This window comes from Urocampus carinirostris, chromosome 2, assembly GCF_059441175.1.
Source record: "Urocampus carinirostris isolate Australia breed hairy pipefish chromosome 2, RoL_Ucar_1.0, whole genome shotgun sequence".
Taxonomy (NCBI): domain Eukaryota; kingdom Metazoa; phylum Chordata; class Actinopteri; order Syngnathiformes; family Syngnathidae; genus Urocampus; species Urocampus carinirostris.
This window is the reverse complement of record NC_142350.1, coordinates 18,978,523-19,002,933: the sequence shown is the minus strand read 5'-3', so window position 1 is coordinate 19,002,933 and position 24,411 is coordinate 18,978,523. Positions and strand designations below refer to the sequence as shown.

The 24,411-nt window shown below is 40.1% G+C and overlaps 3 protein-coding genes, 1 long non-coding RNA gene and 1 pseudogene across 6 annotated transcripts; 1 reads left to right on the top strand and 4 right to left on the bottom strand.

Moving 5' to 3' along the window:
- Nucleotides 1-871: 871 nt before the first annotated feature.
- psmd4a (proteasome 26S subunit ubiquitin receptor, non-ATPase 4a) lies at nt 872-7,968 on the bottom strand. The gene is made up of 10 exons (XM_088329244.1): nt 7,800-7,968; nt 4,734-4,874; nt 4,536-4,650; nt 4,369-4,455; nt 4,215-4,283; nt 2,911-3,126; nt 1,897-2,005; nt 1,695-1,826; nt 1,555-1,607; nt 872-1,473 (listed from the first exon to the last, which is right to left on the bottom strand). Exons 1-10 carry the CDS (start codon nt 7,877-7,879, stop codon nt 1,303-1,305), a joined length of 1,173 nt encoding a protein of 390 aa, XP_088185370.1. The 5' UTR covers nt 7,880-7,968; the 3' UTR covers nt 872-1,302.
- On the top strand, nt 7,960-16,142 carry LOC148371258 (uncharacterized). The gene is made up of 4 exons (XR_015849786.1): nt 7,960-8,005; nt 9,821-9,893; nt 15,702-15,792; nt 16,059-16,142. It is a non-coding gene; the product is annotated as an uncharacterized LOC148371258 (long non-coding RNA).
- On the bottom strand, nt 8,083-18,485 carry LOC148371257 (phosphatidylinositol 4-phosphate 5-kinase type-1 alpha-like). Of its 2 annotated transcripts, none has more exons than XM_088329242.1 (13): nt 18,100-18,485; nt 17,768-17,790; nt 16,045-16,131; nt 15,136-15,266; nt 14,133-14,250; nt 13,907-14,059; nt 13,542-13,841; nt 12,236-12,414; nt 12,000-12,152; nt 11,888-11,936; nt 11,732-11,816; nt 11,477-11,632; nt 8,083-8,796 (listed from the first exon to the last, which is right to left on the bottom strand). In XM_088329242.1, the coding sequence occupies exons 1-13, from the start codon at nt 18,152-18,154 to the stop codon at nt 8,750-8,752; spliced, it is 1,536 nt and encodes a 511-aa protein (XP_088185368.1). In that variant the 5' UTR covers nt 18,155-18,485; the 3' UTR covers nt 8,083-8,749. The 2 variants fall into 2 exon arrangements, with proteins under 2 accessions (XP_088185368.1, XP_088185369.1); XM_088329243.1 differs by having other exon boundaries at nt 12,000-12,083.
- LOC148371259 (U2 spliceosomal RNA) lies at nt 9,378-9,500 on the bottom strand (annotated as a pseudogene).
- Nucleotides 18,486-19,463: 978 nt separating the features above from the next.
- ecm1a (extracellular matrix protein 1a) lies at nt 19,464-22,266 on the bottom strand. Of its 2 annotated transcripts, XM_088329247.1 has the most exons (4): nt 22,104-22,266; nt 21,805-22,037; nt 20,523-20,728; nt 19,464-19,588 (listed from the first exon to the last, which is right to left on the bottom strand). In XM_088329247.1, the coding sequence occupies exons 1-3, from the start codon at nt 22,162-22,164 to the stop codon at nt 20,525-20,527; spliced, it is 498 nt and encodes a 165-aa protein (XP_088185373.1). In that variant the 5' UTR covers nt 22,165-22,266; the 3' UTR covers nt 19,464-19,588; nt 20,523-20,524. The 2 variants fall into 2 exon arrangements, with proteins under 2 accessions (XP_088185373.1, XP_088185371.1); XM_088329245.1 differs by having other exon boundaries at nt 19,464-20,728.
- Between the last annotated feature and the right edge of the window lie 2,145 nt (nt 22,267-24,411).

The following is a 24,411-nucleotide window of genomic DNA, read 5'->3' as shown; positions in this document are numbered from 1 at the left end:
AATGTCAAAATGCGTCCGAACGCATTGTTTGGACTGGCGTTATGACATGCAAACATTTATTTACTCCAGTCATGTAAACTGTTATTACATTGTAAACACCCGACACAGTGATAGCTTTAATAGACTAACAAATATAAAAAACGTTTGGACTGAAGCCATTTCTCTAATCAAATGTATAGGATCTTCATCCATCCATTATCTGCACCGTTTATCCTCAGTAGGGTCGCAGGGGTGCTGGCGCCCATTCCAGCTATCTTTAGGCAGTGGGCAGGGGACACCCTGAACCGGTTGCCAGCCAGTCGCAGGGCACACAGAGACGGTCAGCTCACTCGCTCATTCACACCTAGGGACAATTTGGACTGGCCAATTAACCTGACATGCATTTTTGGGGGAGCGATGTGGGAGGAAACCGGAGTGCCCGGAAGAAATATGCAAACTCCACACAGGAAGGCTGGTAGCTGGATTTGATCCCATGACCTCAAACGCACTAACCACTCTCCCACTGCGCCGCCCTGTATGGGAAATTCGATGCAGCAATAGGTTTTTTTAACCAGGATTCGGACACCTCATGGCTAAATGGAAGAATTGTTTAATCATTTTTAAACCCATTATTTCTGGTATCATTAGAAAAATCTGATGTGAATCGTGTGTTTTGTATATTCACAAACATTTGCATGGCCCGTAATTAATACGTAATCATTGCACTAATATACATTTCATAAAGCATTGTTTGGGTGTAGCAATCACCTGTCCTCTAGGGCGCGACCCATTGGGGTCGATAACGTGTCATGGGACAATACCATTCAAACCATCGCCGGCTGCTATTAATTACGTGGGAAGAGATACAACGGCCGAGCAAAGCCACCAGAGAGCAGTGTTGGCATCATTTTTAAGCAACTTCTGAAACATTGCAACAATTTCAAGCATTTACAACCACTTCAACTAAGATTCTAGCATCTGTCAATCCTTGAAAACAACATTAAAATTCAAGCATATTCAAGGATTTCAATCACATTTAAGAACCTCGTTTGACATTTTCAACTTCTATCATAAGAAATGGATAAAAATAATCTGACATAAGAGCCAATAGTTGGACACATGTATGAGGTTTTGCTTGATTGGCCCTTTTGTCGATGTCCTGGTATGCACCGCATCCCAACGCTGTCAGTTACCAAAAGGTCCAAAATTGCTAATGAAAATAGATTTTTTTGCATGTTTATTGGGGTGCTTTATTGTGTCACAAAATGGTGGTAGATTAACATAACTGTTTTATGATGAAGAATTCATATCAAAATCTTTGACTCATTTCTTCTTCTCATCCTCTTTCTTGGCTTCTGGCTTGGCTCCTGTCTGGGTGGCGAGGGAGCCCATGGCGTTACGAATGGCTTCGTTGTTTGGGTCTACACCTGGCAGGTTTTCTAGCACGCTTTGCAGGAATTCCGGATCCTGCATTACATCATAGTCATCTTCCTCCTAAATAATTATGAAAGAGCTATCAGTTTCTGATTACATCGATCATTTGAACTGAATAAAATACAACAGAACCCTACCTACCTTTACTGAGTCTGTAGCATCCATTGGAACTCCGGTGTCCATTTCACTATATTCTGTTAAATGACAAGATGGGGGAATAAATGTTATTGCGATCCCTTAAATTAATAAAACCTCACCCATTTGCAGTCGAGTGTGCTGACCTCCTCCAGCAAGAGACATTTGCATGGCGTAGGCAATTTGCTCCTCCTCAGTCATGCTACTGAAGTCTGGAATTGCAGTGGCACCCGTCTCGGGCTGAGACACAGACATCTTCAGCAAGGCCTCCTCTGATTCTAAAATGAGGAAAGGGTCTGTTCAATGATGTTATATGCTCCCTTTTAGGTTGATATGGATCTTGCGTACCATCCACAGCTGGCATGGGCACGCTGCCCTCTGAAACAGAGGCCACCGCGACTCTTCGGGCCTCCTCCTCCTGCCTCTGACGCTGCTCCTCCATGGACACGCGCAAAGCCTACAAAAATTGTTAAGACATTATCACTGTAATGCAAGTATGGAAGCCAAAGTATGTTACTCAGATTAAGGACCATGTAGTGTTCCTCCCAAAAATTTACACAAATATGTTGAAAAACATTTCACGCGCCAGGGGACTCGAAAAATGTAGTCTCAAATTTGACCCCATCATGCGTGTTTGCGGTAGAGCTGTGATGTCATTGAAGGAACGCAACATTTTTAAAATGGCGAATCGTGTTTACACGACATGTGAGGCGTACTCTTGAAACGGACAGCGATTGTACTGCTCATTCCTGCTTAAAGATTGAGGCTTTTGTGTTTTTACTGCGTGTGCCGTGGTTGGTATAATTTTTTCCCGCTAGCTTTCCAGCTACCGAGGGCTTTCCTGCTTTGTTTGCTCCCGCTTGGCGCCAGGTGGCTGCTTACCGTTTTCCTTGGTTAGTTTTTCCCCCGCTGGCTTTGCAACTGTCGCCGTATCCGCTGCGCTTTTCATTGTTGGTTCCCTGTTACCCTGGCAGCTCGGTGTTTTATGATCAGCTGTGACAAAGCGCCGAGGCATCCTCCACGAAAACTACTAAAATGCGGCTTAAAACACTTGTAACCTTTTTCGACTAATTAAAACGTAAAACAATATGGCAACTGGGTTGCTAGGGTGATGGTGTTCCTCCACTGACATCACAGCTTAGGATGACAACGACAAGACATGTTGTCTTCAAAATTCTTAACTCCGGAAAATAAATTGAATATACCAATGCAATATGCATAGATTTAATGCACAAACCATGTACTATTTACCCGCATTTTGCATGTTTAAGAATTAGGGATTGTGTTTAAATATGTCTTTTGATGACATGATAAACAGGAAAAAGTATCAACTATCAACAATGTCACGTTATGTTGCCTTACGAGAGCAAGTTCTGGGTCAGCACTGGGGTCGACGCCAAACTCAAAGTCGCTGGCACCGAGGCCCATCATGGATCCGCCCTCGCCGGCCAGAATGGGTGAGGAAAGCAGGGCGTCAGCCAGGCTGGGCCCAGGAGGCACCGTGACCAAGTGAGATCCGGCGCCCTCCTTTCCGTTCAGCGTGTTGATGAAGGCTGTCAGCTTCTCTGTGTTCAGCTCCTGAATCAGATGAATGACATTTTTGAATGTAAAGAAATTCTTTTTAGTAAAAGCTTTTGCAGTAAAATAAATCAACCCCCTCGGGTCAAATCTGGGGAAACAAATTAGAGTGGTACATCTTTATATGAGCTGAAGTCGTATTAGGATCGTGCTCATAGCTTGAAAAGCACGTGTAACAAGCAAATTTTCCCGATATAGTTATTCAAAACTGGCTCAGTCCCAACCTCCCTAAAGCACCACAGTGAACATGAATAGCTATAAAACACATATTCCAGGTCTCTAAATAAGATTAATTAGATGAAATTAGTTTTTTTTCATGTAAAATTATCATGGAGACATTTGGACGTCATAAAGGGTCTGGTGTGGTGCAAAGTAAAGGGCTGGGAGGTGTCATGTGGGCGGCCGTTCACAAGGCAACGATGATGGTGATCGCATACTTGTCAATTTATATGTATTTACTGCATTCTATACGATTACTGTTGATTTGATATTGTGAAAATGTTATTTTTAAATCAAGACGGATCTCGTCTTGTACATTTCGGCTCCAATCCGGATCGTCTCGGTCACTGGTAGCAGACAAGGTCATAGTAGATCTCTAAAATTGTTGCGGTATTCTACAGTCTGTCTTGCTGTGAGTAAAAAGAGGCCGGGTTGTGTTTGTAAGGTTAGTTATGACAACAAGAGACTGTTAATGATACGTGAGCATTTACTCTACACTTAATAGGAAAGTTTGTTGTTTGTTTGGATCCCTTAACCACTTTCATTTTCCAGTGGTGTGCCTTGGGTAAGTACAGCCTGGTAAAGCCCATCCCTCTCCAGGCCAAAATGGAAGTTACTGTAACTTTAAATGAATGTACAAACAAAAATGTATTTTTAAATCTGCCTGTAACAGTTTTCATGCACAAACTGAACGAGTTGATGCTGGCAGCAGCAGTCATGACGGTGAGCGGTCTCGAGAGGTAGCCTCTGGGACTGCTCGAGAACTTCATCTTGTGAGCTAAATTTTTGTTTTTTAGAAGTTCTCGTATGAAGAGGTACCACTGTACTTATGAGTTGTAATTATCTCAAATGGGACCCAAAAGTCTCACCTCTTCTCCAAAGTTAATGATATCCACATTCACCTTCTCCTTTTTCAAGCGTTTTGCCATTTTGACAAGCTGCACCACAAAAAAGATGAATCGGGGTCAGTTGGGTTTAATTAAAAACAAAACAAACACACACACACACAACAAAAAAACTCACTTCCTTTTCGTTATCCTCCACAGGACTCCCCACAAAGGCAATGATCCGCATCTTGTGGTTTTTTCCTTGGCGATGTTTTAAGGCCAACTAGAGAGGAAGACAAGCACCGAGTAATGCACACTAACCAATTATTCAACAGACATATATATTATTAAGAGTATACACACATGAGCCACTCGAATGCCTGTGCAAAAGCAGATGTTGCCTCTGGGCTGGACAGCATGAAGTTTAGAGAGGATGCGTCCAGAGTCTGGCGTCAGTGTGGTAAGCACCTCGCAGTTGCTAGGAAAAATCAGAATGGTAAGTTATATGCACTGTACGTTTTAGCAAGTCCAAAAGTTTGACTTTGGGCTTTTTTTTTTTACTTTGCCATGGTGATAAGCCCCACGTTGTTCTCGGGGTTGCTGCGTGTTTTGGAATGGCAAACTATGTTGACGGCATCTTGCTGAGCTTGCAGCCTTGTTGGAAGGAAGTCCCCATTTCGCATGTACTCGCTGTTGTCCACGCTGATGCAATAAGAAAATCACATCTTAAATGAGTTTGAAGTAGGGCACACTGAAGACAAAACTTCTTGATGTGACCAATTGTAGCATAACTTTCAAACTATACAATTTTATTGTTTTTTTATACATTCAACATATACAAGATGGCGGCACGCACAGGTGCAGCGGGTAATGGCTATCCTCATTAGTATAGTGGCAAGTATCCCCCCCTGTATGCAGGACACTGGGAATCATTTCTCTCACAGGGAGAATTACTTTCTCCAACCAGTCCCTGTTACTAGTTATCATTCCATCCTGCCTAAAAACTTCCATCATCCAAAAGATGACATCATTGGTCAGCCTCAATGACGACAGGCCTAGAGAACCATACACAAAGTCATCAACAGGCTCAAGGACAGTTTCCTCCCCAAGGCCATCACCACCCTAAACAAGCACACTGAAAAGACTGAGAAAAATGTGTGTACTGTATATAGACATATGCCGAGAAAAATGAAAATGCAAATTTTGTTTCTTGACTGATTCTGGAAGTAGGTCGCGGCCAATATCATTGTACTAGTTTTCATTGTGCTATTATTCTAATGCACTTACAACTAAAGCCATTCTCCAAGCACTACCTTGTAAATTGTGACTCATTTATCCTGACATTCTCATTTTTAAACCTTATTTTACAGCATTGTCTTTCATTACATGGTTATCCTGGAGTGCCGCGTATAATCTCCTTGTAAACAAGGATCACTAAGTTATTACCAATTGTCAAGTCATTTTTATTTGTATAGCCCTTAATCACAAATAGTCTCAAAGGGATGCACAGGTTATTGCACAGACTATTATTTCAGACTATTATTACACCATCCCCTGATCTGGAACCAACATGAGGGCAAGGAAAAACTCAAAAACCTCAACATGAGGAAAATGAAGAAACCTTGAGAAGGGACCGCACATGTGGTATCCCCCTTTCAGGATTACCAGACAGCAAAGGATGTTGCAATTACAAATAATAAAGAGATATTGTCCACAAAAAGTATAGGTTATTCAACAAAAAGTATAGGTTATTCAGTCCAATGACAATAAAGACATTTCTAATTCTAATCCGTATTCCGGAATGAGTATGCTGCTTTACATTAACATAGGATTTATTTTTGCCAACCGCAAGTACAAACTATTCATATTTTTTCCTGCATCAACATTAGTTCATCTCCTTGATTATCAGTGCAGAGTTTGGACATTGGTCAGAAACAGCAGCTAAGAAGGGAAAGACAACCAAACGATTGAGTTTTCAACACCCAAGGGGTAATTCTACAGGAAGTAATATTGCAGTTTTAAAATAAAATCCAAAGGAAAAAAAATAAGATTTAGGGAGAGAAAATAGGATTTCAGCTAATCAAGTTTGGCAGTAATGTACTACTCTGATAGAATTGGAATATTGTCAAGAATAAAGTAGCTTTGTACTAAGTCAAAGGAACAGAGTGTTGATTTGACCACTAGATGTCGCTGTATTGTGTCGTGCAGCAAAAAAACAAGTTCTAAAAAGTGCAATAAAATATTAATCATGGAGATTAAAGTGACAAAACTTTCTTCTCTTTGTTTTTACCCAACCTTTCACGAAATTTAGTTTTTTGATAATCATAGCAACAAGATAACAATTATTTCAGGTCCCTTGAAGTCGGACTCATGTTATGTAACAGAAATGCAAAAATTAAAAATAAAAGTTTTCATGATAGTGTATTTTTACTCGTTACTTAAATTAATATTGTTTTTTGTTTTTTTTTATTCATTATTTTTTACCACCAAGAGGGTCGGGACCCAAATGTAGATCATGGACCTGATTATAGTGGGTCGTGGGCCTTTTTTGGGAAAATAACGCGAAGAAGAAAACACGGATGGTCAATTACACTCCTTAACAGTAGTTGCCGATAAATCCTTGTTTCGGCTCTCCTACCTGTTAAGACAATCGGTACGTTTGAGGGGGAGCACGTCTCATTTTATTGTGATTTTGTTTTATTTCTTTTTTTCTCCCAGAGATAATGGGTCCCAAGAAAGTTAGTGATAAGGGGAAGGAAAAGCGAACAACAGTGACATCAAAAATCGAGCCAAAGAAGGAAACAATTACAAAATACAAAAATGGTGTCTGTCGTTAAAGCGCTGCTGGAAGGTATAGTAAATGGTTTGAAATGATATATTTGTAGCTTTTTACCAATATTTAAATCTTGATTAACTACATGTTTAAATGATTTTCAATTGTTAGGTACACTTTTTTCATATTTACAATTTCTTTTAGTATGTGGCTACTTTAAATGAGTTTTAGAGGGTCGCTTATGTACGATGTAGGCACAAATGAGGGTATATACACATGTTATATGGTACATGAAGTCATTTCAGGGAAAATGTGATCGTATCATATATATCTGCTTTATACTGCACAATCATTTCTTTGGATATATTTTAGAAGTGGAATTTATTCCTTGTGACACTTAAGAACCACTACTATATAAAGATGCTTATCCCCCCCAAAACATTTTGAACGTTATGCTCAAGATCTTTTGAAAATACGGCTTTCCCTTAGTTCTGTAGTCGTCTTTTCAAGTTGCCCCCTTCGCACTCGCTGAAGGCAATGGTCAGTGGAATATTTTTTAAAGTGAATTTACACCAATAAGCTTTTAATTACAATAAATACCCCAAGATTTAAAATGTCAACTCGTGTGATAATCTATTTTCCACGGAAAGCTAGTGTTAGCTTATAGCACTAGCTAAATGACTCAGCCGCTCCTAGTCGTCAAAACGAACAATGACTTTTCCGGACCGTTCCTTGTAGATATCAGCAAGGCATTCAACAGAGAAAAAACACCTTTTGTTGGTTGTTATCTGGGCAACGGGCGATACGTTTGAAGAGGGAAAAGTGAATTAAAATTACAATATTGCACTCCTTACCAGACCATAGTACTTTCGAGCACCATTTTGGAAACGTCTTGTTGTGGTTCTGGCGGCACTACTATAATCTCACAAACCATTGGATCAGAAATGAACAAAGTCCCTCACGATTGGCCATTATTTCTACAAGGTTGTTTGTAATTAGTCGAGTTTTCCAGCTAGAAAACGTCACCAGACGAAACAAGCCAAGATAGAAACTCGTCATAGTGAGTAAAAAGTACTAAAACATATTTTTTTCGTTAACAAAATGTTCAAATTTCAACTTTAAGAAATGAAACAATGATTTATCAAATGCATGTTTATTCCCAATACAGTGATCAAAATGCAATATACAGCAATACATGCCAAAGAGCAATAGATGCTGTAATAAATACAAGTTAATATTTTGGTCCTTAAGGCACGTTAAAAAGAATCAAAAAGCAATTCAAATCGGCCGAATTGATTTTTTTTTCAATTTAAATGAATTGAATATTGCAACACTTCCAAAGCCTGTAAGTATAAGCACCCTAAATTGCATTGTAAAACACTTAAAATATGATACTGCACGTTGTACAGTATGCTGTGCTAACAGATGTCACGTACAATAACAATTTACTGTGGTCGTACCACCAATTATTAAAAATGTAAACATACTAGAGTAAAACATGTACATTGTAGAAATTAGACATTGCAAGCAAAAAAAAAACATTTCTTTTGATGTCGTACTCAATATTTTCTAAAATTGTGTCTAGGCACTTTCATTTTAACCCATTCATTGTAGTTTGGTCTATTCAAAGAAAAAGGGTGACATTACTCCTCCTAAAGCACTTGAGTAAGTTCTTAAAAATGCTTAATTGAAGGTGAGGACCTTCTATGATTGTAAGTGAAAACATTCCATGGAGATTAGTGACTTGAGGACATTGTTGGGAGTCCAAAGTGAATCATAGTGCAGCTGAAAACTGTATTATGAGTCAGGTCTTTCCATTTGCTTCATTTGATTTTGACATTTCCTTGACCCCTGTAACAAAGAGGTAAACATTGTGAAGTTACATGAAAATATTCTCTGTGCCTAAAACAATCTGTTTACGATCAAAAGATGAAAAATAAAAAACACCTTGTGGAAATATGTATGAACTTACTGATTCTTTACATACTAATAGTAGGAGCATATATACATTACTATTTCAAGATCACTGCATTCCAATACTAACTTGCTTGGTAATACCGTTTAACATGCTGGAACATGCCTGAAGCCCAAAATCAGGGTTCGGAAACCTTTTGACCCAAAGAGCCATAAAATCAAAAACATTTTGATATTTCCGGGAGAGAACCACACCATATATTTGAAGACAAAATATTTTTTTAAAACGCCAAACCCGCTCTCCAGCCAAAAGCTAATTCTTCAGCACGTTTGATGATTTTCTAAAATTTATGAAATAACAATAATGTTGATTTTTTAGGGGTTATTGTTCTATTTTCTTTATTAATTATCCGTTATTCGTCAGTTCATAATATGCTACAAAGCCAAGGAGCCGGGACTCTTACTCTCAGCCAAAAGGCCAAGCTAAGGTCCTAGCCTTAAAGCCTTGCTGCGATCATTGCGAATGCACCGTTCCCGGAGGTACTGCAATACCGGGCCTATGCGTGGAGTGGACAGAGCAAGCCCTTATTCCATCTCCGTATTGCAAAAATCAAAGATCAGCCAAAAAGCCGAGAAGCGCCATTCGAAAAGTCATTAGTACACAATCCTAGAACCACAGTTGGCATGATTGGCCGAAAGCGCAGCGCTGTACTTTTTTGGTTTAAACGAATACAGCAATTATTTCCTTAACAGACTAATATGCTGGCATGCGAGCAGGTTGTTAGTAGCGTGAGGCTACCTCCCAAAGGCACGGTTTAGGATGAAAGTTATATTATTATCATTATTATTATTGAAGCTTTGAAAACTCTCTCGATGTACCGTCTTTCTTTGCAAATATGTGTAATATGTATTTGCAACTGTATATTTTTGTAATGTATTTATTTGTATTTATTTGAGACAGTTATTCTGCACGAGCAAATTAAAAAGCGGGGCGGAGCAAACGCGGGCTGATGGGAAAGTGGGGATCGGTAAAGGTGAGTTTTTGTGGACACGGTGGACAATAATGGATATATATTTTTCCCACCCTTACCTTTGGAAATATACACTTTTTTTCCTTGGATTACTATCAACGAGCACCCAGAATTGAGCAACAAATTTTAAGTACCTAAACCATTTGACGTTCATTTCGACGGCTGAGATTTTTGGACTGTGTGCTTCAATGAAGGACATTTACTTTCAATCGCGGTACTTGTAATTTTGCTTGGATTACATTCATGTTTTTTTTATGTGGGTGCATGCGGCTTATATACAGGTGCGGCTTGTGTATGGATAAAATCGGTATTCCCCTTAGTCCGCTCTATAGTCCGGAATATAGTCTATAGTCCGGAATTTACGGTAAGTACAGTTCTGTATCTTACAACCGACTAGATAAGCCCCCAAAAATGTTATTATGCGACAAAATATATCAGGAAATAAAAAGAAATTGATATCTTGTGAAAGAATTGCAAGAACAAACGACGTTTGTAGGCCGTACAACATTTGCAATAGTACATGAGTCGATTCATTCAAAAGAAAAAAATAATTTTGCATTGCCAGAAACTCAGCAAAATGTAACTTGATGTCAAGTTTTGGATATGTTTGATAATTAATTATCTTGCCACACTTGGGATTATGGTTGCTCACTGTTATTTCAAGCGTTGCTCACAGACTTTGTGTGAACGCTCAGACCCGTGGAAAATTACAGGGAACATTGTTTATGGGTGGCAGCACGGCAGCGCAGTGGTTAGCGCATGTGCGGCACAGTTCATGTCATGGGAACCTCCTGTGTGGGTTCAAATCCAGCTCCAGACTTCCTGTGCGGAGTTTGTATGTTCTCCCCGTGCTTGCGTGGGTTTCCTCCGGGCACTCCGGTTTCCTCCCACATTCCAAAAACATGCATTTCAGGTGAATTGGCCGGTCCGAATTGTCCCTAGGTGTTAATGAGCGAGTGAGTTGTCTGTCCCCGTGTGCCCAGCGATTGGCTGGCAACCAGTTCAGGGTGTCCCCTGCCCACTGCCCGATGATTGCTGGGATGGGCTCCAGCACCCCCGCGACCCTACTGAGGTTAAGCAGTGCGGCTAATGAGATGAGATTATTTATGGGTGTATTTTCCTTCCGCGCAGTGGAAGTGTGCGAGCGAGAGGGGGGCGTGCTGTGTTTTCAGAGATCCGCCCAACCCCTACCGCTCGCCCAATAAAAATGCTCTGGGTGCTTGGCTGGCGTTTTTGTCCTGTGGGTTTTTATCATGAAGTGTTTTAAAAGTGTACAGTACAAACTTTGTTTAATGAGATTCCGAATAAAGTATTCCTTTGTGACGTAAGGTAAAAACAGGATATGTTAGTGTAACGCTGTGACGGTAAACTATAGTTGAAACCGCCATATATTTACTGTACCAAACCTTAACCTTAAAGATTCGAGTTGGCTTTACATATAACAGAATTCGAAAAGTATGGTGAAAATTCTCTTGGGGTACATTTTATCTTCGAGCCAGATATACTCATGAAAAGCGCTATGGATTCCTGACCCCTACCTTAGATGCAACAGGCCATGCAACCTAGCTCACATTTTTAGTCCTTACCATCGTCCTGTCCCACATCCTCTTTGGTCGCTGGTGTATTCTCTTGCTTTGCTTCAGGCTTCTGGTTCTGGCTGGAGCTCTGTTCTGCCGGCTGAGTTGCGGGGGTTTCAGACTTTCTCAGAGAACTGTGGCGCCTTTTAGAAGGGGACGTTCTCACTAAAATACAGATTATGAAAAAAAAATAGAGAAAAAGTACAAAATGTTATCACCTCACTTCATTGGTGTCTATTGATAAGATATCCGGCATATTCTCACATTGAATCTTTTTGAAGACTGTGTTGCACATGAACTTCTGGAATCGGTCGGCGTAGAAATCCGGTCTGTGCACTGACACCGTGTCCTGAAGGAGAGACATTAACACATGACTTAAATTATTTCAAGAATGGTTTCAAGATTTAGCTGCAAACATACCGCATCTTGAACAAGAGATTTCCACGTGTGTTCCAGCATCTTGATGAATCTGCGAGACAAGACTTCAAATTTGAGAAATTTGAACATGTGATCTGAAAAAAATAGTGCTTACCTATATGACTGCAGGATGTCAATAATACCAATGTACACCAGCAGTCTTTGGCCTTTGGCGTTTCGTGCTGGGATACCTCCCGTGCTGCCCAAAAAAATGGTTATTGTCTTTGGCAGAATTTTTGACGGTAAAATAAAATTGGTACTGTAAATTCTGAAAAAAGGTAGCATTAGTCCTGAATAATCCAATGAATTCAACGTAGAACTGATAGAAATTTCAAAGGACTTGACACGCACGGGTCGTGGCTCCCTGGTGCCTGTATTGCCTCTACGGCCGTGTTGTAGAGGACTTTTGTGTTCTGCAGTTTAGGCCGCTCTGCCGGCTGCTCCGTTTGCACCGTCTCTCCACCTGCCTGATCCACCACGTGGATCCCGAGCAGGAGGCTGTAATCCATAATTTTGAAACTCTGCAGCACCTTGAAGGAAAAAAAGTCATCGATGTACCCAGCATTAGTAAGGCATTTTATTATTTAATAAATCATCAAACATCAAAACTGACAGTACAAAATGTTATATATTCATCCATCCATTTTCTACATTGCTTAACCCTACTAGGGTGCTGGAGCCCATTTCAGCCACCTTTGGGCAGTGGGAAAGGGTCCCCCTTGACTAGTTGACATATACAGGGAGTGCAGAATTATTAGGCAAATGAGTATTTTGACCACATCATCCTCTTTATGCATGTTGTCTTACCCCAAGCTGTATAGGCTCGAAAGCCTACTACCAATTAAGCATATCAGGTGATGTGCATCTCTGTAATGAGAAGGGGTGTGGTCTAATGACATCAACACCCTATATCAGGTGTGCATAATTATTAGGCAACTTCCTTTCCTTTGGCAAAATGGGTCAGAAGAGGGACTTGACAGGCTCTGAAAAGTCAAAAATAGTGAGATATCTTGCAGAGGGATGCAGCACTCTTAAAATTGCCAAGCTTCTGAAGCGTGATCATCGAACAATCAAGCGTTACATTCAAAATAGTCAACAGGGTCGCAAGAAGCGTGTAGAAAAACCAAGGCGCAAAATAACTGCCCGTGAACTGAGAAAAGTCAAGCGTACAGCTGCCAAGATGCCACTTGCCACCAGTTTTGCCATATTTCAGAGCTGCAAAATCACTGGAGTGCCCAAAAGCACAAGGTGTGCAATACTCAGAGACATGGCCAAGGTAAGAAAGGCTGAAAAACGACCACCACTGAACAAGACACACAAGCTGAAACGTCAAGACTGGGCCAAGAAAAATCTCAAGACAGATTTTTCTAAGGTTTTATGGACTGATGAAATGAGAGTGAGTCTTGATGGGCCAGATGGATGTATACATATATACATACATACATATATACATATATATATATATATTTTATATGCTGGGGAGTAATGTCGCAGTTTATTTCTATTTGTCAATGTACCATGAAAATTGTGAGATTAGTTTATTTTTTGTGCTTGACTTTTTCTTGCAAGGAAGAAAATCCTCACATTCCCTAATTTAAAGAATTTCCAAAATTCTTTAGGAAAAGAAGGGAATATATTCTACCCCTTGGAATCTCACCAGGCAGTCCCGCTGGACGGTCTTGCAAAACGCGTTATACATCTCGGCGTCCAACGTCATCCCGTCAGGCATGTCGTGCAGGAAATCCAGGTCTTTGAATGTAGGTAAGGCCTTGGCCCGTTCCTTTGAAGACGCCCGGCGATTATACGTGGAGCCTTTCAGGTCAAACTTGAGGTGCAACTGGACCGAGGAAGGCAGCAGGTTATTCATGACCACCACGCGGATGTTGGTCCCGTTCGCCTGGATACAGTAGAGACCGTAGAACTTGGGTAACAGGGTCCGCTTGTTCTGGTTCAGGTTCTGTAAGAGAACAAGTGTGTTATCTCCAAGTTCGGTTCTCTGCGCTGACCTCGTTTTGGTCTCACCATGAAGTAACCGGGAAGGAGCTTCTGCAGAAACTCCGCTTCCTTCCTCTGCACGGTTTTCATGATGAACTGGTCATCATTGGATAGATAGAAGAGGGAGCCGCTGGCACCCGGGTTTGATAGCTCGATCAGGTCCTTGCTACAAAGGGAACACTTAAAGATAGGTAGATAACACTGTAAAAATGAAAAGAGAATTTTCAAAAAAAATTCAAGAAATTAAAGATACCATGTAGTCATGAGGTTGGATGCAAAACATCTCTCTGAAGTAGCGAAACGCGATAGGCGCGTAAGTCTTGAAGCGAAAGTCCCCATAGTGGTGAGCTGGCGTATGGTTGCTGCCTTCACTTCACATGCCCAAACAAAAAAAAATGCTCTCTATGATTGAATCCATTAAAAGATTCAGTAATAACACGAAAACACCATAAAATATAACCATTTTCTTTGCAGTACTGTATAATAAAGAAACATATCTGTTGGGTCCGTCTTATCTCCTCAATTTGGCAAGAAAAAAATAGTCCTTCACAGATGATGAAAACAATATCACCATGAATAGGTTGTCTGCTTAAAGACATGGTGTTTGCTTGAAGAGGCAAGATCTTAAGCCTGAGCCTGGTCCAAAATTCGGCTCAGGCGGAAAATGTAAATCATGACGTTTCTCTTTTGCTGACTTTTTTTTGTAAATGATCTTCGCTTCATCGTTCTTGTTTTCTTTTGTTTTGTGGAAAATCCATGAAATGGATTCCGTCTCACACTCACGCGGAGCACCTGGTATCTTCGCTGGTCTGTACGCTCGTAGGAGCGCCCCTTCTCCCTCTCCCGACTCCTCACAAATAAAATGTTAAATTTTCTAACTTGTTTCCGGGCTCGGCCCCTCGAATCAAGTTAATTTGTCGAACTCGGGCTGGTTCGGTCTTTAAGGGTACATTGCATAAAATTTGACCCTAAATATTTATAAACGTTAACAATGGTATGTTAATTAATGGATTTTTGCCTAGCATTTACTGAAATATTTTTTGGGTTGTAGCACTAGAAGGCACAAAATATTGCACACTGTCTCTTTGGGTCAGGCCGAGCTGGATTTTTTAGGCCTGATTTTATCTGTACTTGCTAGGGTTGCTGCTTCATTTGCACTCAACTATCCACACAAATCATCAAGTCACTTTTGCATTTAGGTAGCTCATTTCCAAATAAGTGTTAGCATTATGCTAGCACTACTTTAGTGCACCCACCCGGGGAAGTAGATACTCTCCACCTCTTCAAAGTCCTGTAGCAGAACATCGCGCTCCGACTTTTGCGCCAGGCTGCACACTGTGTGAGTAATTCCTAACTGTATAGCGCCTTGCAAAGCCCATGAAGGTGTCTGGAAAGCAAAAAAGGAAATATCAGTGTCTAAATGCAAAAACTCTAATTGAAATCCTACTATTGCCCCAATTCAGGTTATGTCAAGTCAAGTCATGCAAATCCATGCAAACTTTGCGCACAAAAAAAAAATTCTGGTCTTAGTTGACTACAAATAGTCCGACTGAATGCTTGGATTTGTCCATTCATTTTCCAATCATTCGTGCATGGTTCCCGTGACGATGTGCCCGCAGTTTCTTCTTTTCGGGATATTTTTTTTCTTTGTCTGTGCCCAAAGTAACTGTGGACTTGCAGTCCAGAGACGAATGATACACGCAATTTCCGGCTTACTCATTAAAAAAAGACTGAAATGTATTGTCTTATTTTTCTGAAACATTTATATTTCTATTCCTGTCCCAAAAGCACAAATGCCACAGTTGTATCTATCAATTTATAGTGCAAGTCCAAGCGTACCAGCACAACTTGTAGAGCAAGGGAGCTCACTTTTGGGGCACAGAAGAAACAAGCACGGTACTTCATTGATTTGGGTGAGTGACATGAATGACAGTATCCTTTAGTTATTGTCTAAAAGGTAAATGCGGAAACAACATCTATTTGCCTACGGGTAACGCTCCTGCTTGGACCTTGTGAACAGATTATTTGCAAACGGCAGGTCTAGAGGTTGTTCGTTAGTCACAAGTCATGTAAACTATTCATTCGGATTCCTCCCAAAATCCAAATTCTGATCCTAGTCAGACTATTCCCTGCATGTTAACATAGTCACTGTTAACTCATCTTACCTTTTTGTACACAGTCTTCCCGGTCTGATCAACCCCGAGGTGGCCGATGGTTTTCTTCACAACTGGAGCTTGGCTAATACCTGGAACCTAGCGGTGAGGAGAATGTAAAAATATTTGACCTTGCTCTGAAACGATTAGAACAGTGAGGCCAAATGCTTACTTTTTGTCCCAACAGTTTATTTTTACAACCAAATTTATTCAAATGTATGCATTCGCTTCATCCAAACTTTAACCCTTTTTAAATGAATTAGTACTTGAGAAATTTGGTACTGTTTTATCATGATATTTTTGCCTTACGGTTCAAGTACACCAGGGGTGCTCATTACAGCTATCGCGACCTACTGGTGGATCGCAAAAGTGGAACTGGGAGAATTTGTAGTGATACGCTGCCATTTAGCAGTCAAATACCGCCTGTTAGCTGTATAATGCAAGTTATAATTTTTTGCATGATAATTGGCTTTGAAAGTAAGAATGACTTGACAATTAGATTTTTTTGTTATTTTAAGTAAACATATTTGATTTGCTTACGCTTACACTGAGGAATATTGTCAATATTCAATCCGTGGTACATGAATCAGGAATGTAATTTTCAATGCAGGCTGCCCTTGTATCTTCATTCGTTTTTAGTTTAATTAAATGATGTAAATAAAGTCCTCAAAGCATACAGAAATATTTTTTTTGCAGGGTTTATGATAGGTAGATATTTGACTCGATTATCTTTAAAGTAGCTCGAATGCTGAAAAAGTGTGTACCCCAGAACTACACTTTGTTACGCTGAAGTTGTGTGCCCTGCAAATCGTTGGGAAATGAAGCTTGATAACACAGGAAAACAAAAAGCCGCCTAGGCGAGGAAAAACTATTTTGAAGTGATGTTGGCAACTTTTAAAGGCCATGTTATGGTTTGTTGGAGGCATAAACTAACGCTCTGCAAAGAGATGATAAAAAAATCAAAATTATTGGCTCCCTGCGACCCTACTGAGGATAAGCGGTGCAGATAATGGATGGAATCAAATTATTGGCTTGACTTTTTGTCCCTAATATATCTATTTAAAATGTTTTACCTGTTGAGAGTATGTTTAATACGCTTTATATTTCCAAACTAAATGCTTCAATGTGTAATATTTGCCCAGTGGATGTGCCTAAAGGGTAGTGTGCAACCGAAAGAGTGCTCAAAAGCACAGAAAGAATGAACCACAACTTTTTTTGCCTAGCCTTTTGCAAAGAATGAAAAAAGGGAAAGGAAAAAGAACAAAAAGGAGGAAATAAGAGAAAAACTATAAGAAAAAAAGGAAAGAAAAGAATGAGGAAATAAGAAAAAAGGAGAAAAGAAATATGAAAAAAATAAAAGGAAACTAGAAAGCCAGAAAAAAAGGAAAGAAAAAATAATTTTAAAAAAGGAAAGAAAAAACTAGGAAAATGAAAGAAAGGAAAGAGAAAAAAGTCCAATTGAAAAAGAAAAGATTTTTTTTTTACAAATAATAGCTCATTAAAGCGAAAAATATCCCACTTTGGAAGATATTGTTTTACTATGTTTTAAATGTTTTTGGTTCGGTTTTTTTGTGTGAGGAAAAAAAATAAACAACCAAAATAGTGTGCCAAAGAAAGAAAAGAAAAAAAAAAGACTTTGCTGGCTGAATAAAACACACAGCCTCTTTATCATGCATGTAATGTGTTTGCATAGATTGTTGGTTAGCCTCTCAACACCCCAAAAAATCATTCTTACCTCTTTTGTGGCCTCTGCAGTATCTGGGGAAGACAGCATAAAGGTATTTATCGAGAAAAAACTACACATTTTCACAAAGGCAACTTTAAAGTGAAACAACTTTGGTGAAGTGTGCAGTTGGGCTGAAGCCCAGGCATGCAGACACACCTTGTTAACTTTTAGCCAAGAAGGACTCACTAGTTCAGTTTTGGTAACTTTTATTTACTGACACTTTACCTTAGATTGCTATTTTAGGCTATATGATGATACATAAACGCCATATACGTGGAGTTTGCAGAGTCAAAAGACATGTTTTGCTTTTCTTTCAACATTAATAATGACGTCAGACTTACTTGCAGGGTGGTTGTGGAGCCCCTGCGGCTCCTTTGGAACTGCGGCTGTGGCCATTCTAAGAGTTTTTCAAACTTTATAAAAACAGAGTCCCAAAACTAACTAAATTCAGAATTGGGACTAAATAAATGGTCATACATGTTGATATAAATCCATATTTTGGGTCATGAACAAATCCTGTCATTCCGTGTTCGTAAACAAGGAAGCAACGCGGAAGTTGTCGGCTTTGTTGGTGAAACCAGAAGTTTAAGAAAAGTTCCGGTTTTGACTTTTTACAGAATAAAAAAATACAACAGTAAAAGTTCAACATGCAAACTCAGGAGTCGCATTGAATAGTGAAGTTACCCCTTTTTAATGTAAATTTTTAATTCATATTTTATATTTCTAATGTATGTTTAGAATACAAAGACACCAGAGCTTTAAACAATATTTTAGTTTGAAGGTCAAAGGCGAAAAGAAACAAATGGCATACACTTGGTGCAACGTTGAGCTATTCATGCTGTTAAAGGAGACAAAAAACTCTAGTGGGTAGGTTATTTAGGCATTTATTATGTTTTCTGGTACAAAGTCATTTGTGTGGAACTGTAAACATCAAGAGTTGCTACCGACAACTTTTACCGTTAGAAGAGAGACCTCTTGTGGACATTACTATATTCTTGTGAGAGTACAATACAGCAGAGGTCGGCAACAACCGGGCCGCGGACTGGTACCATGATTAGCTTTTTTTTTCTTATGTCTTGTATACACGCATTCCACCCCCATTAAAAAAAAACTCAAGAGTTTGGGTGCGAGTAATATCGAGGTTTTACGGTAGTAGAAAAGAAACCAATACTTTATCCCTTGATTAACATCGCTGACCTCATGTGCCCGAATTGGATGCAACAGGATTTGAGCCCGGATCGCAGCGATGAGCATGAGCACGGAATCCTGACCACTAGGCCACTAGGATTGGAGATCAGTATTTCTCATCTAATGACTTGTGAGCCGTTACCCCAAAGTAGGTTGCGAACCTGTTTTATATTGGTTCGGGCAAAAATTTAAAAATGTAATAATTGTGGGCCAATTACAATCCTTTACAGTAGAGATTGTAAAGGATTGCAATGGAGCATTATGGGAAATGGTTCAGCCAGAACAATGTGGTACTGTGAGTACTGTGTCATAATAAGATACAACCAAATGCCTTTTCCCATGTCATTCTGGATCCAGAGTGGTCTAGTGATTACATAGTGGACTTATTGGACTTATTATTATCCTTAGTAGAGTTATTGTTATAATTTCTAAGGCTATTATTAGGCCAGTTTGCGAAAATATAGTCAGACATTAAACCAGAAAATGTTGCCGACCACCAAAATACAGTACAACAGTATACAGAACATACAGTATATTTTATTGACTTGAAAAAACAGTTGCAAAAATATGACCTGTTTGGAAATATCTTGAATTGCCACACTTTAAACCCTCCAGTTGCCAGAAAACTCATCTTCTTATTATCTGTGGGGGGGAAAATACAATTTATTTCATGCTTTCACATAATGCAAACCACTATTTCTTAACTGGTGGTTTGGGACCCAAAAGTGAGTCGCTGACCCATTTTAGTGGACCACAAAATAATGCCAAAAAGAAGTAAAAACAGAGGTTCAATTACACTCCTTAACAGTTGGTTGGTTGGATCCCTTAACCACTAGGGTCGTTGGGGCACCCTTTTCTGTCGTGTGTCTTGGCCAAGTACAGCCTTGTGGCGCCCATCCCTCTCCAGTCCAACATATGTTTCCACCTGGTTTCGAAACGGGGACCTTTCGCCTGGTAGGTGAATGTGCTTAACATCACACTGCTGAAACACAGTACATGGCAATAATGCCCTGCTCGATCTCTTCAACCTGTTCAACCCATCGGTGCGTTTGAAAGGGACCAAATCTCATTTTATAGTGATTTTGTTTGTTTTATTTCATTTTTCTCTTCTTCATATAGGTCCCAAGAAAGCTAGTAATCACAGGAAGTAGAAAACAGTGACAATAACGACATGGTCAGAGAAGGGAATTATTACAAAATACTAAAATGGTGTACGAGTGTCTGCCCTTAAAGTACTGTACTCCAGGAATGGTTTAAAAATGTTATATTTGTAGCCTTTTATCAGTATATTATTCCTTACTAACTACATAATTCAATTAAAATCAATGTTTAGGTACACGCTTTATTACTATTTTGACTTTCTTTTGGTATGCGGCGATTCTAAAGCAGTTTTAGGGGGTTGCTTATATGTAATGTAGGCTTATTGGGAGTATATACCACACTTGAAGTCGACATGGGTCATTTTGTTTTTTGAAAAAAGTATCTCAGCTTGGGTGGCAGCCTTTCAATAGGGTGCAAAGGTAGGTCCTGAAGTCAGACCAGTTGAGGAGCAGTGATCTAAACCTTTCCCATCTACCTTTAGCAAGCATTTGCGTCAAAGGTGAAGTCGGGTTCGACGGGCATGGTGGGCGCAACGTATCCCGGCGTGGCAAGATAGTCCGGATTCGGTAGCTCGCTGTTGAAGCAGTTCCAGCGTTCGTCCCCTTCCTTCCTGCAGCACTCGTAGTGTGCCGTCATGGTCCCGAACTCCTCGATGCAGAACTGTTCTAGCGTCTGTTTCCACTGATGGCAAAAAACAGCAGGCGGACTTGGATTAGTACCATGACATAAAAATTCACCAAAGTAGATTACAAAGTTTTCAGAACCCAACTTAAACTCTATTGAGAACTGTCTTTTTCAGAAGTTTTTCATGTGGTAGCCACTCTCAAGGGGGCCAGACTAGTAGATGAGAGAGAGAGAAAGAGAGAGAGAGAGAGAGAGAGAAACAAAGATGGAATGAAGGACAAAGAGGAGAGAAAAGAAAGAAATTGACAAAGTGCAAATGAAGGAGAGAAAAAGAGAGAGAGAAAGACTGAGATAGCGAGAGAAAACAAGAGTGGAAAAGCGCAAAAGCAGAGCAAAAGGTAAAAAGAAAGAGAAACAAAGAGAGAAAGAAGGACAGAAAAAGAAAAGGAAAGAAAAGAAAGAGAATGACAGAGAGCAAAATAGTGAGAGAAAAAGAGGGAGAGCGAAAGTGAGAAGGGAGAGATAGAGAGAGAAAGAGGGAGAGAAAGGTCTAGAGAAAGAGAAATGAAGAGAGAAAGAAGGACAGGAAAATGGGAGAGAAAAGAGAAAGAGGGACAAAGAGCAAACTAGCAAGAGAGAAAAAGAGAAGAGAGAGAGAAACAAATAGAAAAATAAGAACATAAAAAAGAAGGATAGAAAAATGAGAGTCATAGAGCAAAGTAGCAAGAGACAAAAGTAACAGAGAGAGAAAGAGAGATAGAGAGAAAGTGAGACAGGAAGAGAGAGAAAGGTCAAGAGAAAGAGGAAAACAAAGAGAGAGAAGAAGAAAAGGGGAGACATGGGGGAAAGGGAGAGAGAAAGGGAGGAAAAGGGAGCGGAAGATAGAAAAAGAGAGAGTGAAAGACAGAAGAAAAAAAGAGACAGAGAGATAAAGATAGAAAGAAAGAGAGTCTAATACATCTCCTGTTGCGTTAAGAGTGGTGTCTGGCTTTGGCGATTTCAAGTCGACATAATTAAAATTGCAGCTCGTTTTTCTCCTGCGCTTCTAGCGTTGTCTCGCTGGCCTGACACCACTGGTCCTTATCCTTTGTTTTCCTTATTTATTCTTTTTTTTTTTTTTTTTTTTTACTCACCGCTTGCCTGGTGCAGCAGAGCACGGAGGATTCTTCCAGCCCGCAGCACAGAGCGTACCAGGACTCTAACCGGTTGACAGCTTTCCCACGCCGCCTGAAGTGTCCTGCGCCCCTCCGCGGGAAATAACTCTCAGGGTACCTTGGGCGACCCTGACCTTGCCTGCAGATGGCCTCCAGGTTGAGCGGCGTGGGCCGGGCCGGAGGGAACGGCACGTCCACTTCTGTGGACTCCACTGGAAAAACGTGGGACATGGATCACCATTCGGGTACTTTTTGATTTGCGGATAGATCAGCGTTACCTTTAGTTTGGGAGAGAATCAAAAGGATCCCTAATCCTTGTAGAAGTCCAATCCAAGTCATGGTCAGAGTGAGCGAATGTGTTCCGAGACTGTTTTTGATAAAGAGTTCTGAAATGCAAGGAGTGGACCGGAAGGTTGCTTATATCCCTCTAGGGGGGTTGGTTCCGCCCCTACTCTTCAGACAAAAAGGAGAGCGGGGGCAGATTTGAAAACATGAGCGAAAATCTGCTCAGCATGCCAATAAATGGGGAGCGGAATTGAATCAATGATAACATTTGAGCTTTTTATGTTTATGCAAGAACTACCAATAAACCACTAAAACTAAATAAACACTTGATGAATTATTATGACTTTTCACAATTAGCCTTATTTTTCATTTAAAGCACTGGTTCTGAACTGATGTGACTTCAGGACCCACCATTCCACCCTAATGACAAGCTGCCTACCAAATAAAGGAAACAAAATCCGGCAGAGAGAAACAACGTTCCAAATTCCGTACAGCTCCTTTAAAATACAATTAAGAACAAAACAAAACTGTAATAAATAATTGACAACTGCTCCATTTCCAATACACACAGGCATCAAAGTTAATTGCATCATTTAAGTTTCTTCATAGTAAATATAATTCAGTTTTTCTTTAGTTTTTTTTGTGCAATCAAAAGGTTTTTATGTTGTAATGAACACGTTATTTGCAGATTTTATAAATCTGATTTGTCTGGTGGGTACAGTTTCAATACTTTAAGATAAAATAATCTAATAATTAAGCATTGCTCTTAAATTGTCATTATCGATTACTAGTCTGTATTATTCACAAGAAATCATCGTTTTATTTCAGAATCGGCAATCTGTCCCGATAGTTACTTGAGGACTATCGGATAGTAGTATCGAACGTCCTCTAGTGGCCATATTCGGATGAGATCGGGAGTTTTCAGGGTAATATGGCCAGGAACTATAACCAAGAATTACGACATGTATATATTACTGTCTTTGTTTTTCTCATCTCATCTCATTAGCCGCACCGCTTATCATCAGTAGGGTCGCGGGGAGGCTGGAGCCCATCCCAGCAATCATCGGGCAGTGGGCAGGGGACACCCTGAACTGGTTGCCAGCCAATCGCAGGGCAAACAGGGACAGACAACTCGCTCGCTCATTCACACCTAGGGACAATTTGGACCGGCCAATTCACCTGAAATTCAAGTCTTTGGAATGTGGGAGGAAACCGGAGTGCCCGGTGGAAACCCACGCAAGCACGGGGAGAACATACAAACTCCGCACAGTAAGTTTGGTAGCTGGATTTGAACCCACACAGGAGGTTCCCAAGACCTTAGAACTGTGCCGCACACGCGCTAACCACTGCGCCGCCGTGCTGCCCGCCTTTATTTTTACGTCATTTTAAATGTAAATTATTGTGTTGGGATTTATAGAATGTTATTTAAATTCCCGAGTTTTTTATGGGTTAACTGATTTAACCAAGTGGTCTCAGTTGAGTATCGCCACACCCGGCGCTTTGGGCAGCCCATACAGACCTTGCCCCCCTCCCCACTAAGGGTTTGTGCCGCCCATGGAAGCCTGATATCTGTTTTTTTTTTTTTTTTTTTTGGGTGGTTAACAATAATTGTACCCTCCCTACTGCATTTGAAAACCCCCCTCAGGTATTAAATTCCTTTAAAAAAAAGGTATCTTGAATCCCAAACGTGATAATCAGTTAATTGCAGTATGACACCAAAATACAGAAGAGGGGTCTTACAGTTTTAAGTGGATGGAACAACAAAGAAACAGCCTGTTTAGCCCTTTGAGACTTTTTGTTATTAAGGACTGTACAAATGAAAATGACTTGGCCTGACTTAAGAGTAACGCGATAGATACCTTTTAGGTGTCAGCACTGGAATGAAAGAAAAGCATGCATTCATATCGAGCTGCTGTCAAGCAGATGTGCACTTTGCAAACTTGTAAGTGTAGAATTGATTTCAATAAAATGATTCTCAAAATATTCCCTCATTTTCCGCTGTGAATGTGTTTAATAACCACGCACATTACATGAATTTGCGCAAAATAGGAACAATATACTGTATATACACAGGTAACCATTTGATTGAATTATTTATTCACCCATCGATGTAACCCATTATAAATCTTATTTATTTTTTTATTTTTTTCGAAACTTAAAGTCAATTACTGGATAAGGAGATTTTTCTCACTCATGTGCAACAGCTTTTTTACGTGATTCGGATTTTCGTTTACAGTTATCAATATGGAATTGGCAGTAGAAGCGACTTTTGTAATATGCTATTTACCCGGGAACTCAGGG

What these genes read in the sequence shown, in the direction of transcription:
- psmd4a (XM_088329244.1), bottom strand. Translation starts at nt 7,879, where the DNA reads ATGGTTTGTGAGATTATAGTAGTGCCGCCAGAACCACAACAAGACGTT. An exon ending in GGGCTTATCACCATGGCAAA is followed by an intron (nt 4,651 to 4,733) that starts GTAAAAAAAAAA and finishes GATTTTTCCTAG; the next exon opens with CAACTGCGAGGTGCTTACCA. An exon ending in TCATTAACTTTGGAGAAGAG is followed by an intron (nt 3,127 to 4,214) that starts GTGAGACTTTTG and finishes CATCTGATTCAG; the next exon opens with GAGCTGAACACAGAGAAGCT.
- LOC148371257 (XM_088329242.1), bottom strand. Translation starts at nt 18,154, where the DNA reads ATGGCCACAGCCGCAGTTCCAAAGGAGCCGCAGGGGCTCCACAACCAC. An exon ending in GACATCCTGCAGTCATATAG is followed by an intron (nt 11,937 to 11,999) that starts GTAAGCACTATT and finishes CTTGTCTCGCAG; the next exon opens with ATTCATCAAGATGCTGGAAC. An exon ending in AATCTCTTGTTCAAGATGCG is followed by an intron (nt 11,817 to 11,887) that starts GTATGTTTGCAG and finishes TCTCTCCTTCAG; the next exon opens with GACACGGTGTCAGTGCACAG.
- ecm1a (XM_088329245.1), bottom strand. Translation starts at nt 22,164, where the DNA reads ATGACTTGGATTGGACTTCTACAAGGATTAGGGATCCTTTTGATTCTC. An exon ending in GATTCTCTCCCAAACTAAAG is followed by an intron (nt 22,038 to 22,103) that starts GTAACGCTGATC and finishes ACGTTTTTCCAG; the next exon opens with TGGAGTCCACAGAAGTGGAC. An exon ending in TCTGCTGCACCAGGCAAGCG is followed by an intron (nt 20,729 to 21,804) that starts GTGAGTAAAAAA and finishes TTTTGCCATCAG; the next exon opens with TGGAAACAGACGCTAGAACA.